The 19399-nt window shown below is 43.3% G+C and overlaps 1 protein-coding gene across 1 annotated transcript in view; it reads right to left on the bottom strand.

Annotated features, from left to right (window-relative positions):
* Nucleotides 1-19399, bottom strand: part of LOC134568230 (fibulin-2-like) — a 105308-nt gene that overhangs the window by 43948 nt on the left and 41961 nt on the right. Inside the window, exon 3 of the mRNA XM_063426650.1 lies at nucleotides 13451-13556. Coding sequence (XP_063282720.1) covers nucleotides 13451-13556 — 106 coding nt within the window. The remainder of the gene's footprint in view (nucleotides 1-13450; nucleotides 13557-19399) is intronic.

Raw genomic sequence — 19399 nt, 5'->3', positions numbered from 1 at the left:
GTCAGATGATTTGTGCTCAACATAGGGACTATCCCTCCTTAATAGGGACACTTGGTAGATATGCAATAGTAATTTTCTAAGAAACCTCCACCCCAATAAACTTTTCATTAAAAACTTTTTTTTACTATATGTCACCACATACTCATATGTTTCTTCACTAAACAACCATAGTTGAGTAAAAACCTAATTAAAACCCTAATGGACAATTTAGGTAATGTGTGGCGTTTTTTACGTGGAAGCTGATTGTATCTCGGACTTGCTCACCCTCTCCCGATATCAGACTTGGCCAAGCTGACCACTCTGCTTATACAAAAGACAATAAAACAATGGTGCAGAAAACAATATGTGCATGTGCAATAAGTATAATTATATTTGTTTCTGTATCCTTTTCCTGATCATAAATACCTATACATATAATAAAAAAAAACATAGTGCAAAACAAATTTCCCTTAATAATTTTAAATTGGAATCTCACTCACAAAACCAGCTCTGGGAAAATCACCCCCTTGTGTGCATTGGATTTATAATGCTGTTACACGGAAAGACTCAACCCCAGCCAAAATGGATCATCGAAATCTTTATTAGAACCTGTTCTAATGTGTTTTATACCCCACCTCCTATAGACTGTAAGCTCCCTTGAGCAGGGTCCTCTTCAACCTACCGTTCCTGTAAGTTTTCTTGTAATTGTCCAATTTATAGTAAAATCCCCCCTCTCATAATACTGTAAAACACTACGGAGTCTGTTGGCGCTGTATAACTAGCGAGAATAATAATAGTAATCTGCAACGTTAAAATTAGAGCTGGATACACTGTGTAGATGCAGCTCTTCCTGAGACTGCAAAGTCCATAGAAACATTTTGTTATTTTTGTTCGTTGTAAGGCTTGGGAAAACCTGCTTAGGTCACTGTAACGGACCGTTTTGCACACAAGAGGTTATAAAACATTTAGGCGATATTCCCCTTTCAGATGCACAGGCAGCTACTGCAATCACCAATCTCCCGAACTGCAAACACACAAATTCTCCAACTCCCGAACTGGAACCATACGAATCCTCCAACTCACGAACAGGAAACACACGAATGCTGTTAAACAGCCGAACAGGAAAAAACATACGTACAGCTTACACTCCTGGCAGTCGCACTGTAACAGCATACAATCCAATTCCCCCCCAAGAATGAGACAACACTTCGTTTGAGGATCAAGCAGAACTGATTTACTGGGGCTACCTGCCCCTAGGGGACCAGATGGGAAACTGGGACACAAAGGGTAAAAGGACCAATCACAAGCTTACACATTTAAACAGATCCCACAATGCACTGCAATCCCTTCTCTCTGTCCTGGAGATAATTGGGAAGTAATCCAATTATCTCCAAGGACAGAGGCCAAACTCCATTAGCCACATGTTAGTAAAAAGACATAAAATTACACAGTGTTACAATTACTGCATAAAACATATACATTCAACATATCCCCAGATAGCTTAGATCTGAGCGCACATTATTACCGAATGGCGCTCAGATCACATACATACAGTTCAATCGCCATGGAGCCAATGTCTTTCCCATAGTCTTTCGGTATATGAATGGGCTCCATGGCTTAGCTATCTGGGGTAACACTGCTCACATTGGGAAAATAAAAGGTTTTTAATGCAGGGCCATAGTCCAGCGGCAAGAGGTGGGCAACCGTGGCGAGGTTGGTTCCGCCTCAGTCACTTACGCCTTTTTTGCATTTCTATAGTGAGCGCCTACTATTGTTTGTTTTCCATATCTAATGATTTGCTTGCGTTGCAAATACTTTGACTTTTTCCTGGTGTACCAAGACACCAGCCAGGTATGATGGGACTGGAGTCCAAATGTCGGGACAGTCCCGCCATATCCAGGACTGTTTAAGGAAGTAGACACAGTCTATCTTACTGATACAATAATAACCCTCTCAGTTCTGAGTTGTTGAAACCTAAAAAAAACAAAAACAAAGAAAATGATGGTAGATACCACAGCACCCCCAAATTTTATAACATGACAGGAGGCTTCGTATTTGCTTAAGTCTCTCTTTACTAGAACTCCACAGCAGCACAGAAAAACAACCAATCAGAAAAAAGTTAGGTACTATAAAACTCCCCTCCTCATGCATCATTTCCTCTTTTTTTGCTGCTCCGCATCAGTACAGGTCAGAGTACCACTGCCTCCTGCTAATATTAGTGGGTGGCCTTGGGATTTATTTGTTTATTGCTGTAATTTGTATTTATCTATCTGGGAGCTTATAATTTTTCTGTAGCTTTATTCCTACATAGCATGCCTCTCTGTAAGGTGTTCTTGTCCTTTCATGGCAGATGCCCTATTATCATCTGCCTGCATTCTTATCTGATAGCCATCTTTGTATTCGTTTTGTCAGCTATCTATGGCTTCTATTATATATATATATTCCTTATATGTTTGTGCATGGATTCGGGGGTCTTGGTGGGCTTTTTCACCCTTACTGTACCCGTGTTTCTCCCCCTCTGCTACCCCCCAGATACTATATTTGCGTTTTCCCTGTTGCCTCTGCCCCGCTTGGCGGGCTGTAGTTTCCCCCCGGGGTCGGCTGGGGGCTGACTGTCTCACCCCCTCCGACCTCCCGGGCTTTGCCTTCCCTCAGATGTGGGCTTACCGCCTCTGACCCCCTGGGCTCCGAGACCGCGGAGTCTCCTCCGACAGTCCCGTGCCTTTCAGGCCGGTCCCTGGGGCACTCGTGATCGAGCGCGAGTACCCGACGGCCGGATCTTCTTCCTCACTTGGCCCCATGTCGCGGCCGCCTCCGCACCGCGTGTGTCCGACCGGTGGAGGAGGGGGCGCTTAGATCGCGACCCCCCCCCCCCCCCCCGGCTGTGCATGCTTCTAGGGAGATCTGCCTTCTGGTTTGTTGCCCTAATGGAAGTCGGGCTGCTGCCTGACTTTGTGTTCTATCCTGCCTCAAAGGCATTCGGTTTTGTTGTTTATACCTGCAATAAATAAAACTTAGTAGACTCTCAACCTTGCCTTTTAGTACACATCTATGTATATATCCTATATATCCTATATAGGTTTACAGCTTAGGCTTTCTTTTTTCTTATAGTGTGTTTTGGTTTTTTATGTACTTGCTCTTCCTTTGTGTTTAAAGCACCCAGTTACTTATGTCACCATTTTTTACATTAATCACTACTTCATTCTATTGGGGCAATTTTCAGGTGCCCATATCAGGCAGTTATATATTTTCCTTGACCCTGCGTCAGATTTTACCCAGACAGTCATTACTGCGAGTTCTGCTATCAGGATATATCACAGCTTACTGTGTGTTACAGGTATATTGGAACTGTTATACAGGCTCTGTACAGGGCGTATTCAGCGCCAGCTAATTCTAGGATTCATGTGCTTCTCAGTATTTATTTTTCCGGCCCACCTTTGAGGCCTCAGATGAGACTACTCTCGTATGGTTTCTCTGTCCATGGCATATATATGTTACCAGTCCCGACTCTGACTCTAACTGGTAGGGGAGATCAGTCTACGCTGATAATATACAATTTTATCGGGTTCTTGGGGAGAGTCATTGAGTTGGCTATTGTCTAATCCTACTCCTGGAAGAGTCCATGGTTACAGTACCCTTCAGGTGGTATGGTGATGGTAATCCATAAGATGCTAAGAAATTTCAAACGGATCTGTGAGCAAGTGCATACCAACTCACAGTTTAAGGTGAGTATTGTTCAGTGGATCTTACACTCATGGACATGATGGTAACTGGAACAATTCCGCTTATACCCGATACAGCTGGAATACCACTATTTTCCTGCTGGGCATTTAGGGACTGCCAGTCCCGGTCCAGGCTATTCACACGGCATTACGCTGTCTAATAGGGTTGATTGTCTAAGAGTCCTATGTCACAGATGCCCTGTGGATCTACAATTTTTAGGGACCTTTACCCGAACTCAGAGGTCCCCGTTACTCATTCAATACCCACCGTAAGCGCTACGGAATTGGAAGGCGCTATATAAATACGTGTTAATAATGATATTATGGTAATACACAACCCATGGATTGGCCCGCTTTGTCTGTGCCCCATTGATTGGCCTGCTTTGTCTGTGCCCATAAGAACGGCCTGCTATGTCTGTGCCTATAAGAACGGCCTGCTATGTCTGTGCCCATAAGAACGGCCTGCTATGTCTGTGCCCATAAGAACGGCCTGCTATGTCTGTGCCCATAAGAACGGCCTGCTATGTCTGTGCCCATAAGAACGGCCTGCTATGTCTGTTCCCATAAGAATGGCCTGCTATGTCTGTGCCCATAAGAATGGCCTGCTATGTCTGTGCCCATAAGATTGGCCTGCTATGTCTGTGCCCATAAGATTGGCCTGCTATGTCTGTGCCCATAAGATTGGCCTGCTATGTCTGTGCCCATAAGAATGGCCTGCTATGTCTGTGCCTATAAGATTGGCCTGCTATGTCTGTGCCCATAAGATTGGCCTGCTATGTCTGTGCCCATAAGATTGGCCTGCTATGTCTGTGCCCATAATATTGGCCTGCTGTGTCTGTGCCCATAAGATTGGCCTGCTGTGTCTGTGCCCATAAGATTGGCCTGCTGTGTCTGTGCCCATAAGATTGGCCTGCTGTGTCTGTGCCCATAAGATTGGCCTGCTGTGTCTGTGCCCATAAGATTGACCTGCTGTGTCTGTGCCCATAAGATTGGCCTGCTATGCCCGTGCCCATAAGAACGGCCTGCTATGCCTGTGCCCCATTGAATAGCCTGCTGGGTCGGTGCCTACTTCAATGGCCGGCTACGTCTGTGACGATTTGCTTGGCTAACCTTTCTGTGTCCATTCGTTTGGCCTGCTGGGCCCATGCCTTCTGACGGGTTGATGGGTAATATCACTGTGGAAAACCCAGTGCGCACCAGTGACATGGAGATAGGCAGGTGTCCAGACAAAACACCATTGCCATAGTGTTCAAGAGGGCACCAGTATACGGCCACCTGAATATGGTGGGAAGGGTGAAGGCCCTAAACCTCAGGCCTGAAGGGCGAAGTTTCTTATAAAGACCCCGGACACGTCCACGGTTTTACTCCAGACCGGCGACGGCACATCTCCAAGGAAAACTTCGCACAGACGAGGGCCGGTACTCGGACTCCTCCAGTAGAAAGCGGTGTTTTTTCCTTGTCTTTACCAGCTACTCCGTACCTGCTTCCCGGAATCCTTATAGGTTCGGTAGCTTTTTCCTGCGTTAGGTTAGCTCCTGGCCCTGTCCAGTGGGACTTACTTTTCTTACCTTCCGGCCTGCTGCTTGCCTTCTATCCGAGATAGAATGGGTTTAATTTCTCTTATCTACGTTTATTGTTGCTTTTTGTTTTTTCATGACTTTCTTTTTCCTTTTCGCTCGGGTCGTCGTGAGGCCTGACTTGGCCTCCTCCGACCTCCCGGACACTAGTGGATTGCGGAGAACGTCTCCAGCTTTCCTCGGACTACCAACGGTCTACCTGGACCCCGCGCGCGCGCACGGGATCCGGATAGTCGGTTGATAGTTTTTCCATCGTTGTTTCCCAGATTGCCCTCAGCCTTATGCTGACATTTATAATTGGTGCGCCCTACAGTTTGGTCACCCTGAATCTCTGGGGACTCTAGTTTGCACCACAGGAGGGTGCGGCCCTCCATCACCTAGGTCCGAGTATATTTACTTTCAGGAACAGAGGGCGAACCCTCTCATACAGAACCGGATACTGATTTGTTATTAGAGGGCGCAGCCCCTCACTCGTCCTCAACCAGATACTGGGCTGGATTCAGAGGACAGATTGGGTGGACCCATTCTCATAGAGAGAATCGATCACGGATGTAGACTCTGTTGTTGGTTACTAACAAGGCGGCCCACTCAGGCTAACAGCCGGACGCTCTCACGATATGCGATCACAGTAGTAGAGAGCGCGGCTCTCTCATACACTCGACGCTCTACAGTACCGGCCATTTGTTCATCTCACAGGCTTGTGCCTGTGCGAGACATTGATGTCTACATAGAGGGGCGTCCCTCCTGCATTCAATTAGAGCTGACATCCACGCTATTAACTTCGTTCTAGAGGACAGCCTTGTCATGCAGGAATTACATGTTTAGACTAGATCCCTCTATTTTATCTCCTGTGATGGATCTACTGGAGCCGGACCGCAATAAAACACGCGAGAAATACTCGGAGGTATAACGGGGGGAGTTATTTACACACACTCCTGGAGATGGTACGGCTACCGGATGGTCCTCCGGTATTATGAGTGCAGGTTTTTTGGCATATTCTGCACCATATAATACAGAGATTGCTTTCTGTTTTGGATATCCAGACCATTACGTACAAACTGCGCAGACAGTTTCTCCCATGTCGAGATGTCAGGAGATACGGAGACCTTCATGGAGCACACGGGCACTGCTTTGCTCGGGTAACAAGATTAAGGAAGGTCTATTATCCGGTCTGAAGGCAAACCGTACGTAGGGGTCACAGGATAAGACCGGAAACCCCAGTTGTCTTGACCCCCCCGGTCATTACGATCTTGGGATAAGAGGGCAGGACTGCCCCGTCTCCTCAGAGCGCATACCTGGTGAACAGGGTTCGGAGATGGTGGATCCTCCGTCTATACTTTATTTATCCCTCACGGGAGCCGTTTTGTTTTTTGGATTTGCGCCGACCTACTTTTTAACTCAGTCGAGGAGACCTACGAGACCTTATGGGGATACCTGGTGTACCCCGAATCCTACATAGACATCTTTCACGCTTAGACAAGGACATATATGGGTGGAAATCTGCACTCCGGTTTGCATTTCCCATCCCTTTGACTATTTCTGGGATTCACTATTCCCAGAATAGTCGACCACCATTCCTCCTCACGAGTTCAATTCGGAACCCTGAATGGACGTCCTTTTGGAGTCTTTCCCCTACCGCATCCGAGGATTACACAGTCCACTTGGAATATTGGAATCACTTAGGATACGGCTAGTTTGACCACACTCTGGTGTGCATTAGAAATGTATTCTCGGATTAGACATCTCACCGGGTAGGCCAGGAGGGAACGAAAGATCCTACTTGGTTCTATTGCGATTTGGTGGTGGACTTAGGCGCATTCCTTGAGATTGAAGATCTACCTGCAAGACCGCGTTGCCGGGTGACCCTGGCACGATCGGTGGAGCAACCTTACACATCAAGAGTTGAGACATGGTGGCAGTGTCTTATCGCGGCCCTAAGTCCGCATATGACTTTCAAAAATTTTTCACTGCAGGGAAATGGCTAATAGGGCGGCTTGTCAGCTCATGGACCAGCTGGTAGGCAACAGGTTGCATCCCCACGTACAATGGATCTGTCAACGGACGTTGTTTTTTCAGTTTTTGGGATACTTCTCCAGCTGGCGTCTCCATCGATCGATGTATTGTCATCTATCGCAGTTGGAAAGTCCATTTAGGATTGCTCGGATAGCTCCGAGCATAGGTACCAGCGAAACAAACAGCGTTGGTTTTGTTGTCTGAGCGTTGAAACAGCAAATACGAAGCCTCCTGTCATGTTATAAAATTGTAGATTATGCTAGCTTTAGTGTACCTATAATCTTAATTATATTAATGACAGGAGGCGAGTATTTCCCACCCATTCTTTTCCCACCCTTGTTTAATGTTAAAAAAATTGGATTAATCAGGTACGTATGCAACTCTGTTTGTTGTCTCTGCTACCTGTCGCCTGTTCTTATATCTATGTTTATTTTCATAAGTAGGGTTGGGATATTTTCGTTTTAAGGTAATTTTGGTTGTTACATTGGGTGCACACATGTTTATTCAGAGTACTTTTCATTGGATAATCAACTTGCTTGGTTCTGTTTTTTCTCTCGTTTCAGTTTACAGTCCATCAACACTATCTGGTTTGGCAGTTCTTCTCGGATGGTGGACATCGTTGTATTCATCGTATCTAGGACTTCGTTTCTCCCCATTATGTTTTCTGCTTTTTGTTCTGTTTTTGTCGCAGCTTGAAAGAGGAAATGATGCATGAGGAGGGGAGTTTTATAGTACCTAACTTTTTTCTGATTGGTTGTTTTTCTGTGCTGCTGTGGAGTTCTAGTAAAGAGAGACTTAAGCAAATACTCGCCTCCTGTCATTAATAAAATTAAGATTATAGGTACACTAAAGCTAGCATAATCTACAATTATCATGGAGGACTTGAAACATGCTTCATAGCTGCCATCACTTGTCTACTGTGATGTTATCAAGAGTTTTCATATATTAATTGACTACTCCACCCTTACATGATATTCTTAAAATAAAGATGAAACTATTTTGGAAGCTTTTAATGTTTGTGGTATGTATGCATGTATGTAATTATTCAAAAGTCCAGTGACTTAACATAAAACCAAAACCCCACCCAAGAAAAATAATATGTATTGTATTAAGTGATGTATTGCCTAGTATGTAATGTTATGTCAAGTTGGACATTCTATAGAGACAACGTAATAAGTACAGTATGTGAGTAATAACTATCTATCAAACAGAGGGAGAGGAAATTAGTGCATAATGCCTGTTGAACATAAAAGGGTAATATGAATTAATTTAACCCCTTAAGAACCAACGTCTGGAATAATAGGGAATCATGACATGTCACACATGTCATGTGTCCTTAATGGGTTAAACTCATTGTACATCACATAACCGTAAAGGGGCTTTAGAAGTAAAAAAAAAAAAAAAAAAAATCACAAATCAAAGCTAGAATCACATCTCAGACACCTGTAGGCACAGGAGTTCTTGGGTCCCCCCCCCCAAAAAAAATATTATAATAATAATTTAAATATACACATGCATATATCATAAAGTGATTTTATTATTTTATTATTTTGCGTTGATTTATGTCTATGCATAAAAGCAAGTGTGCATTTCTGTTTGCATATTGAGAATGCGTATGTGAATTCTGTAGCTGTCTGGTCTTTCCATGTGTCAATGCATTTGTGTATTTCCATGAGCAGCATGTGAGTGTATGTGTGCAGTGTGTCAATTGTTGTATAGGCACACATGTATTTTAGTGCAAATATATGTGTATGTGCAAGAATGTAGGCAGCCATCTCCCACAAAACCACTCTTATTTATAGCAAAGGATTTTTTGAGTAGGTGTAAATACCCAAAAGGTAGATCCTCAGGTTTTTTAGACCCAACACCTTCATGTTGCTTTAAAATTCAAAGGCTGGCAAAGCATCAAGAAAGATGTAGTTTTGTAGTTTTTATAAAAAATTTTTTTTCCAGTATTCTAACCCTTACATTGTTGCCACAAATGAGTAATGGCCAGTGGCGAGTGAAAATATCACCTCGAAAAACATTAAGAAACTCCTCCCCTTTTACATTTTTACACCAATTTTTTAGAACAGAACATTTTCGTAGATATCCCTTCATATGTCTGCTTACATTTTTTTTAAATTTACATTTTGTATTTAGAGATGCAATGAGCAATTAAAAAAAAGTAAACATTAAACAGTTTAAGAATACAGAAAAAGCACTGTTGGTAAATAAGAATGACATGATATTTACTTTTGGCGTAGCAGGCTGATTATAAATTCATACCCCATAACATTGGCATCCCAAGAAGCAGGACACTGGTGGGAGGTGGTAAACGGGGTGGGCACGTTTGTGCCATTAGCTCAGCCAAAAGGAGAGTGGTCCTGCCCGGAAAGGCAGTACACTGCCCAAATTATTGACATGTCAGCCTGGCGTGCTTGAGAGTCAACAGCATGACTTATAGAGAGCAATGTTTTAATGCTCTTTGTTGGGTCTTAGTGCCCAGAGTTAAGCATCCAAAGAGCGTCCAATGATAAGCTTGGATACATTTTTGGGGGGACAGTTCCCTGGTGTTCCCAAATACAGGGAACAAATTTGGGACAGCAGTACAGGACCCAAAAATAGAGACTATCCTGCTAAATGTAATTTTTTTGAGGCATGTAATTTGAATTAATTCACCACAGAAAAAAAGTGGCCAATTTATTCAGATAAGAAAAAGATTTTCAGTAATTTGGGAATTTTGTAGAATTGTGAAGGGATATTGCACGTTTAAAAATTACAATAGTCGGAATTAAGAAAATCTTCATTTTTCTAGATTGGCTATGTTGGCCTGAAATTTTTAATTCCATTGTCCCAATTCCCTGATAAGTAAGAAATGCTTCTGATAAAGTATAACTGAACCTTTAATTCTATATAGCAATGTGATCGTCTGTGTGTAGCTTCTGTGTGGAACTTTTATTTAATCCAAACCTCACTCATTTTACAAGCCAAAATATCTGTGAAATGGAAAACACAATAAAATCAAATACTCTTTTCCAATACTTTCTAAGTTAATCTAATTTCCGTCTGTTTAAGAGTGCCAGAAATATACAAACATATATGAACTTTCAAAGTGGTTATGTATACGAAATTCTTTTCTACACCCAGAATAGTTTTCAAATCAAGGAAAAATGCATAAAATTACTACTTTGGAATTCAATTATTTAAACATTTTATTTGCTATTATAAATCTGCACAAAGCCTTGGCAAGTAATACTCTATATAGGGTTGATTCTATTTGAAGTATCATCCGTTTTCTGATTTGTATTGAAGCCACATTCTCCACAACACTTTTCTATGGACTTCAGCAGTTTGGGATCTTGTTCAGAAGTCTGTTTTTTTTTTTTAACATTGGAAGACAGTCTGGCCAACCTGTCTTCGTGGTCAATCCTGTATACATTATGAATTCTAAATGCAGAACTCTTCTTGTTGTAAATCATATCCACCTTCCCAGTTGACCCTAACCATGTACTTCAAAATCCCAAAATATATTTTCTCGATTTTCAAGTCTATAAAGTGTCTAAGCATTGGATTGTGGAACTTTACTCTGGAATAAAAGATGTGTTTCTTCTATACACTTCAGATTAAGTGTTATGACCTATAGAACCAATTAAAACACATTGCATAACTCTTATCCTGCCTGAATCTACCACAAGATTAATCATTTTCTTATTGTTGTCTGTTTATTCACCCATAGTTTCATCATGCGTGTTGTCAAGAGAGGCCGGGGAGACTCCACCCCAGAATGTGGGACTTCCTAGCCTTGGATTTCTTTGACTCCCACAGGCATCTGGAAGCCCAGAATTGCTAGTTCTGTATTGTTCTGCCTAGTGTGACCTATTATTTTCTGCTGAGAGCTGCCGAGTCTCATGGAGCAATTTGGTGCTCTGGAGATGTCTGTGAGGGCAAAGAGATTCAGGGCACATTCAGGCATCACGGTTTAAATATAGACATTGGTAATAAGATATCATATCCCCGAAACAGAGCCGTAACTAGAAACCACAGGGCCCGGTGCAAAAAGTGCCCGGGGGCCCCCCCTGCATCTTCTCCCCTCTCTCCCTCCCCCCCGCCGCCCCTCCATTTGTATAACACATACAGACACACATGCTAATACACAGACACACAGAATGACACACATTCAGATACACAGAATGACACTTCTACAGATACACACACTGACACACATGTGGATACACAGACACATATATAGACACACATGCAGATGCACATACACAGAATGACACTCATACAGATATAAACAGTGACACACATTCAGCTACATAGGGGCACACACTGACACACATGCAGATACACATGCAGACAAAGAGATGCACATACAGACACATATGCAGAAAAACAAATACACATGCAGACACAGATACACATAGAGACATATTGATACACATACAGGCACACACACAGACAAAGAAATGCACACACATATAAACAGACACACACATACAGAGGCACACATATTATTATTATTATTATTATTATTATTATTATTATTATATTTATATAGCGCAACAAATTCCGTAGCACTATACAATTGGTGGACTAACAAATATGTAATTGTAACCATACAGAGCATCAGAAGTGGGAGTATGAACAGAGGATAGACGCAGGTCTTCGGCAGAGCGTAAGGGCCTAGACGGGACATACATACATACATACAGACACACACAAAGACATACAGACACACACACACAAACTGTTAAACATTTTTTAGTGACTTCCCTGGGGTCCAGTGGCTGCCTCATGCTGATGGGAGTCAGAGCTCCCACTCTGACTCCCTCCTCTCCTCCCGTGCTGAGTTCTGCTAGCTGGGAGGAAGTGACGGCTTTCTCCCAGCTCTGACATCATCACTGGAGACCGGTCGCACTCTTAAAGCACCGCAGCGCTGACCAGGCCCCAGGAAATCCATTGCCATAGGGTGGCCACAAGTGCATGGGCCACCCGATGGGCAACTTCAATGCAGCCCTGGCGATTGTTCCACGCAGCCGGGACTGCACCACTATGCCGGCGGGCACCCAGGTCACAGGGATCTAGAGGGCGGTCCGGCCCCATGAAGTGACAGCCCCGGTCGCAGCTGCAACCCCTGCGACCGCGGTAGTTCCACCACTACCCCGAAACTCTATCACTGTGCTGCTGAGAAACCCATGCAAGAGACTGGACAGACGGGGGGAACTGAGTGAAGTAGTAACTATTACCAGTATCCTAATTTTTTATAGTGAGTATATGTGTCTGTGCCTATGTATGTAAGTGTGCTTGTTTGTGAATGCCTGTGCCTATATCAGTGCTTGTCTATGTATTTGTATACCTTTCTGTGTCAGTGCAAGGCTGTCTATGCGTGCTTGAATGCACCTGTGTATACTTGAGTGTGTCTGTGTTTATCTAATTATCTGTGTGCATTTCTTCGTGCACCTGTGTGTGTGCTTGTATATTTATGGCATTATGTGTGCATCTGTGAATGTGTGCGTCTGTAAATATGTAATCGGGAGTGTGTGTGTTTCTATGTTTCTATATTTGTCTATGTATTTTTGTGTGATTGTGTGAACAGACTTATCTTGCAGGTGTTAAGGAATTGAGTTTGGAAGGGGCCAGTGGTAGGGGTCTGGGGAGAGGCCACCAAGCTGTTTGAGCCCTGTATATATTTTGACAGTAGCAACAGCTACGAGTTCCACAACACTTTGTGGTCTTACACATTAAACAGGTTATCCAACTGCATATATAAATATATATATACATACAGTAATGGGAAAAAGAAAGTAACCTTCTTTGAATTCTATGGTTTTATATAACAGGACATAAAAACAATACTGTTCCTTAGCATGTCTTAAAATTAGGTAAATACAACCTCAGATAAACAGCAACACATGACATATTACACAGTCTCGTGATTTATTCAACAATTTAAAGTCAAAATCGAGAAGCCAAACAAAGAACACAGTTAATGCTTCCGTGGGAATTAAGAGACTAAGTAGCAGACAGGTTCTGCTAATCAAATTTGCATGATTAATTTATCATCAGTAAGTGTGACCACCTCTAGTTTCAGCAGTTTGCTGGTCTGGGGCATTCAGGTTTATGTGATCTTAATGAAGCAATGATCTTAGTGATCTTAATGAAGCAATCAAGTACCTGCAATCCTCAGATGCACTTAAAGGCATATTTTCACATTCACCATTGTCAATAGACCATTGCTGACCTTCTGCACAACATGTTTCAACAAGATCTTTTGATGAACCTGGAAAATATTTAAAAGACTTAGTTGGCCATAAAAATAATGCTATTTTCACAAATCTGTTATAGTTATCTACTTTTTTTATTATGTTAAAATCAGCTGTAATAAACAAGCACAGCTCTTTAAAAGCAATTAACAAAAAGTTATATCAAATTATATTCATCTTGTCTTGGTTACAATTACTCAATTTCTGCAAGAAAAAACTCCCACGGATGAGATGCCAATGTACGCATTTAAATAAAACACTGAGCAACACAACTATTACAGTGTACTGAATAACTTTGTGACACCCCCTACTGAGAACACTTCCTGTCAACCTGGATAGAGAATACATAAGATCCTAAACAGCGGTCCACTTGGCCATACTACATGCAGGTCAGCAGGAGCAGGAGGGGAAGGGGGTAAATGAGATACATGGAGGGGCTAGGGGGATAAATGAGAAACATGGAGGAGTTGGGGGGTAAATAAGGCAAATTGAGTGTCTGGAGAGGTAAATGAGACACATTAATGGGCTGGGCATAAATGAGGCACATGGAGTGGCTGGGTGGCAAATGAGACACATGGAGGGGCTGAGGAGATTGAGACATATGGAAAGGCTGGGGATAGATTAGATACATGGTGGGGATGGGGGTAAATGAAACACATGTAGGGGCTGGAGTAATGAGACACATGAAGGGGTTACGGTTAAATAAGACACAGGAATAGGCCGGGGTAAATGAGACACATGGTGGTTCTGGGGAATGTAAATGAGACACATGGTGGGGCTAGGGGGGGAAGAGACACATGGAGGTACTGGAGGATGGTAAATGAGACACATGGAGGGGCTGAGGGAGAGTAAATGAAACACCCAGGGATCTGGGGGTGGGTAAATGAGACACCTTGAGGGGTTGGTGGGATGAGAAATATGGTGGGGCTCGGGGGAATAAGATACATGGAGGGACTGGGACTTAATGAGACACATGGAAGGGCTTGCAGGCAATGAGGCATGGAGGGCGTGGGTAAGAGAGACACATTTTGGGATGGGAAGGAAGATACACAGGGGGGCTGTGAAGGGGAAGAGAGACACGCAGAGGGGCTTGTGGGGGAGAGACATAGAGGGGCTTGTTCAGAGAGACACGGAAAGGCTGAAGGGAGAGACACAGGGGGCCTGTAGGGGAGGGGACAGCACCCAGAAAGTTTGGGGGAAAAGAGACACCCAGAGGGACTTGGAGGGGAAGAGACACAGGGAATGGTTCGGGGGAGGAAGAGACAAACAGAGGAGCCAGGGGAGAGAAAGAAACACACAGAGGGGCTGAGGGAGAAAAAGACACACAGAGGGTATGTGGGGGAAGAAAGAGACACTCACTGGGTCTGGGTGGGAGAAAGATACACACAGAGGGGATGAGGGTGAAAGAGACACAGAGAGGCTGTGGGAGAAAGAGACACAGAGAGGGGCTGAGGGAGAGAAAAATACACACACACAGGGGCTGTGGTGGAAGAAAGAGACACACAGAAATAGTGTGGGAGAGAAAGAGACACACAAAAGAGGCTGTGGGGGAGAAAGAGACACACAGAGGAGCTTAAGGATGAAAAGGGATACAGAAGGGTGGAGGGGAGACACACAAAGGGGAACAATGTGGGATAAGATACACTAAAGCCGATAAGACAATCAACAGATGGGATAAGAAACACAAAAGGGGGCAAGAAATCCAAAATGGGGGATTAAGAGATACCCTGGTGAAGATGCATTTTTTTTGCAGATACAAGTAAAGGATGCATCTTTGCTTGTGTCTCCTGCTCTCCTTGTAACTCGGTTCTTCAGCACAGGAGTCTATGCCAAAGAGTTGATTGACAGGTGAGAGTAAAATAGGTTTTTCTTTCAATATATATATTTTGCTAGCAATCCTCCTAACACAATGTACAGAAAGAAGTTGTAATTGGTGTGACTCTGTCAGTAATACATATATAGTCAAAGATATATATATATATATATATGCATGTATATTAATGTGTGTTTTAGTAATATATATAGTTATGCCTATAATATGTGTATATATGCATAATACAGATATGTAATGAGCACGTATTGGCCCAGTCTTGTTTATAGATGCACATTTCAGCACAATAACATATTCAAAGTGAAAAACACACTTTCACGTGGGAGTAATATTTTTCAATTTTAAATGATCTTTTCCACTTTTATATCTGCACACGATACTGGCATGATACATTACTGGGCTGGTACAGATTTTTTTTCCGGTGCTGCTTATAGTTCCAATTTTGGCCCTGTGCCCATCCCCAAGTCCACCCACAAAGATGCAGTGTGTGTAGTGGATGCAGAGTGTTTAGTGAATGCAATGTGCAAAGTGAATGCAGTGTGTATGTTTGTATAGTGGATGTAGAGTGTCTGTGCATAGTGAATACAGTATGGATGTAGTGGATACAGGGTATGTGTAGTGGAAACACTGTGTGTGTATATGTATATATGGGGTAGGATAGGGACTGCATTATGTAGGAAAAGGTTTATTTTTTTATTATTATTTTTATTATTATCAATTTCATACCCCTTTCATTTTTTTAATTTTTTTTTTAATTCTTTATTTTTTCCTGTGCACAAGATAATACAGAGGTTCACGATGCCACAACGGCATTAGCAAACAGTGAAAACAATATATAGCATATATATGGCATGAGAAAGTGGCACAGTTTTAAGGTGTATTAATACATAGGCTAATCATGCTTGTTTAAATGAAAGTCACAGAAGTAAAGATAGATGCAGATATTAAACAAGTAACGTTAGAGACCTCGCATAGTATATGTTTGCACGGTAACAAGATTAACACTATTATATATTTAGCATTAAAGATCAAAGCTTTGCTGCTGCAAGGTATGCCTAAGTGATAATTAAACATGCAGTAAGATGCTCTTAATGGTATTATGCAAGCTAAGTTTGCCACCCTGAGTGACTGTAGTGGTAGGTACTAGTGTGGGGATGTTTGGGACATGTGGTGCAGTCTTAAGGTTTAGTTCTCCTGGCTGAGTGTGAGGTGATTGTGGATCCGACATCTTTTTATGCTTTTAGCCTATGCCCGTCGTGGGCAGAGTACAGTACCAGGTATTGGGATGACTTATGAGGCGCAGTGACTCAAACAAGGTTGATGCAGTGTCTGTGATGTTTGTCTTCTTCTGCATCCCCTGCTCTCCTCTCCCTGCTTCATTCTGCTTGTCCTTCTGGCTGCTGGCTCCATAGCCCCCCCTGTCTGATGCAGGCTTGCGCTTCCCACTCTCTGTGCTCCTCTGCCCCTGTCTGTCGCCATTTTCGTGCTCCTTTTGTGCTACGCCTCTTTCGAGGCTGCCGGGGAGCGGGTTTAGGTAGGTGCTCTTGCGAGGTATGTGGGGCAGGTGCCGGTTGTTGGAGGGACAGCGTCCCCCAGAAGTCGGTTAGGAGTTTGTCCAGGAATGCCAGCGTTCTGGGCATCACAGTGCCGTAGTCAGGCGTGGAGTCTGCAGCCTCCGCCATATTTGGTATGCTATGTGGGGTGTCCATGCTGTTTGAAGCAGGGTCGCTTAATCCTGGTGAAGGGAGTGAGCCTCAAGGGTGGGGACCGGCATCTCCCCCGCCGGTCCAAAGGGGGGGTTGCAGGGTGCCATCAAGGGTTAGTCAGAGGTCCGCCTGTGCTTGGCTGGGAGAGCGGCCGCCTCTCCCCTCCGCGCTGCTTGCTGGGCCCCACTCCGGCCCCTTGAGGGCTTAGTCTGGACGGCTGCTACCGGTCGTGCAAAGACAGTCACTTGTCCTTGGCGTGCAGTATTGCACTGTCTGGCTCCGAGAGAGCTCCGGTAGTGCGGGTAAGTAGCTTAGATTCAACGATTTGCCCAGAGCTCTCTGAAAATGCGTCCGGCCGCCTCACAGTCAGGCCCCGCCCCCACCCCCCTTTTCATACCTTTTACTTGTGGCCAGGTAAGGGGGACATTACACTCCTTGGTGGTTCAGTGGTATTGTGCAGGTTGCCAGGTGTTGTGTAGTAAAGAGGCGGCCCAGCACACTTGATCTTCAGCTCTTCTTTCTAACTCTCACAAGCCCAGTCTGCGTGTTGCATGGAGCTTTGCCAAAGTAACCCGCAGCAACGCTCTGATAGCCGGGGGGCTTGTGAGAGTTGGAGAGAGCTTCTGGAAGCTGAAGATAGCATGTGCAGTGCCCTTCTGCACTACACAGGCTGCCGAGGGCCCGCAGGGGTATATATATATATATATATATATATGTAGCGCAACAATCGCTATATATGTGCACATTGGGAATGTGGGCCCGGGCGCCTGTGCCCCAAGCACAATAGGGACCACTGGACCCATGACAACCGTCATTGATGTCACGCCCTGGCGTGATGGCGACCCTGGTCTCACAGCACACTTGTTGTGTACAGTTCCCTAAGAACTTGGTTCTCGAGCAAAGAAGCAGTCAAAAGCAAGACTGCAGAGTGTAGGGTAGTAAGAAAGACATGTTTCTATGATTTGTATGCCATGGTTAACTTCCTGGGCACAGTGATATATAATCTGGATTTTCTGGTGAGTGATCATCAGCTTTTCCTACAGCTCTAAACATTAAGAATTTGCATACTTAATTTTCTCTAGCTTTGCATATCTATGTTTCTTCTAAGTAATTCATGTCAAAACCAACTAAACCTATATATACGGTATATTCAATAAGCAAAATAAGCTGGTTGCACCGAGGCTCGAGGGGTGTGTGCCGAGGACTTTTGGAATATATATTTATATATCTATGCCCCCAATTGTACAGAACTGTGGAATATGTTGGTGTTTTATAAATGTTGATAATAATAATAATAATGTACATTTTCATCATAAAAGTGCATAACTCAACTTTTGCTCAATCTGTGCTTTTGGGCTACTTTTGTCCATTTCATCACTATGCCCTTTCTATATTAAGCCCTCCTAGTCTGGTATAGACTTACATCATCTTTCTAGAACCCTTTCTGTGAATAATTTGTTACAGTCACTTCTTTTTCTACACACTTGCTTAAGCTTATGGCCTCTTCCGAACTCGCTATTCAGCTCAATTTATATAAACATAAGAAAAGATTAAGGAAACAAGCAAAGTCTGACTAATATAGTCTATTTCCTTCTTTTCAAATAGGACCCTAGGTAAAACTCTGTAGTGCCTGTTCACACCTTTACAAAATACTAGAATTTATGTTCACGCCAAAGAAAAGCTAAAAGATTGCCAACTTAGAACCAGATTAAACACAGCGCTTTTCATTTGAAATTATTTTTTTTTATTTAAGAGAAATAACAGAATTTTATGGTATGGCAATAGCAGGGAGTGGGGTGAACTAACCCAAAACGTGATTTTCCCTAAATATCACTTAATCATAGGTTCTAGCGTTTTTTTGAGCCAATAAAAGAAAATGTCTTGCTGGTGTTCACTAGTACATATGTTAAGTAATTTCCCTGTGTTTTTTTCTAGATAAGGATTATCAAACTCCACCTTCGGATGTTGTTGGACTACAAATTCCATAATTCTCTGCTTGTCTATTCCATTAAAATAATTTGTGGAGGTGTGGTCAATAACCACCGGGGGGACACAGTCTGAAAACCTAGATTAGAACAAAAGAAAAAGGTTTGGGTGGAGGACTGGACAAAAGAAAAAGACAATGCTAATATGTTGGGAAAGATTAGAATGGTGGATGAGATTTGGGGACAGTTAGGAGATTATACCTATGATATGGATGTGGCATAACAAGCCAAGAGAATAAGACAGAGACATGCTACTTGATGAGATACGGATACTGGAACTAAAAGGCTTAGATGGAGCAGGTTACAATGGTAGATTATGTGATGTTCTGTCTAAAACT

The sequence above is a fragment of the Pelobates fuscus genome, chromosome 7, assembly GCF_036172605.1.
Source record: "Pelobates fuscus isolate aPelFus1 chromosome 7, aPelFus1.pri, whole genome shotgun sequence".
Taxonomy (NCBI): Eukaryota; Metazoa; Chordata; class Amphibia; order Anura; family Pelobatidae; genus Pelobates; species Pelobates fuscus.
This window is presented reverse-complemented; position numbering and strand designations above follow the sequence as displayed.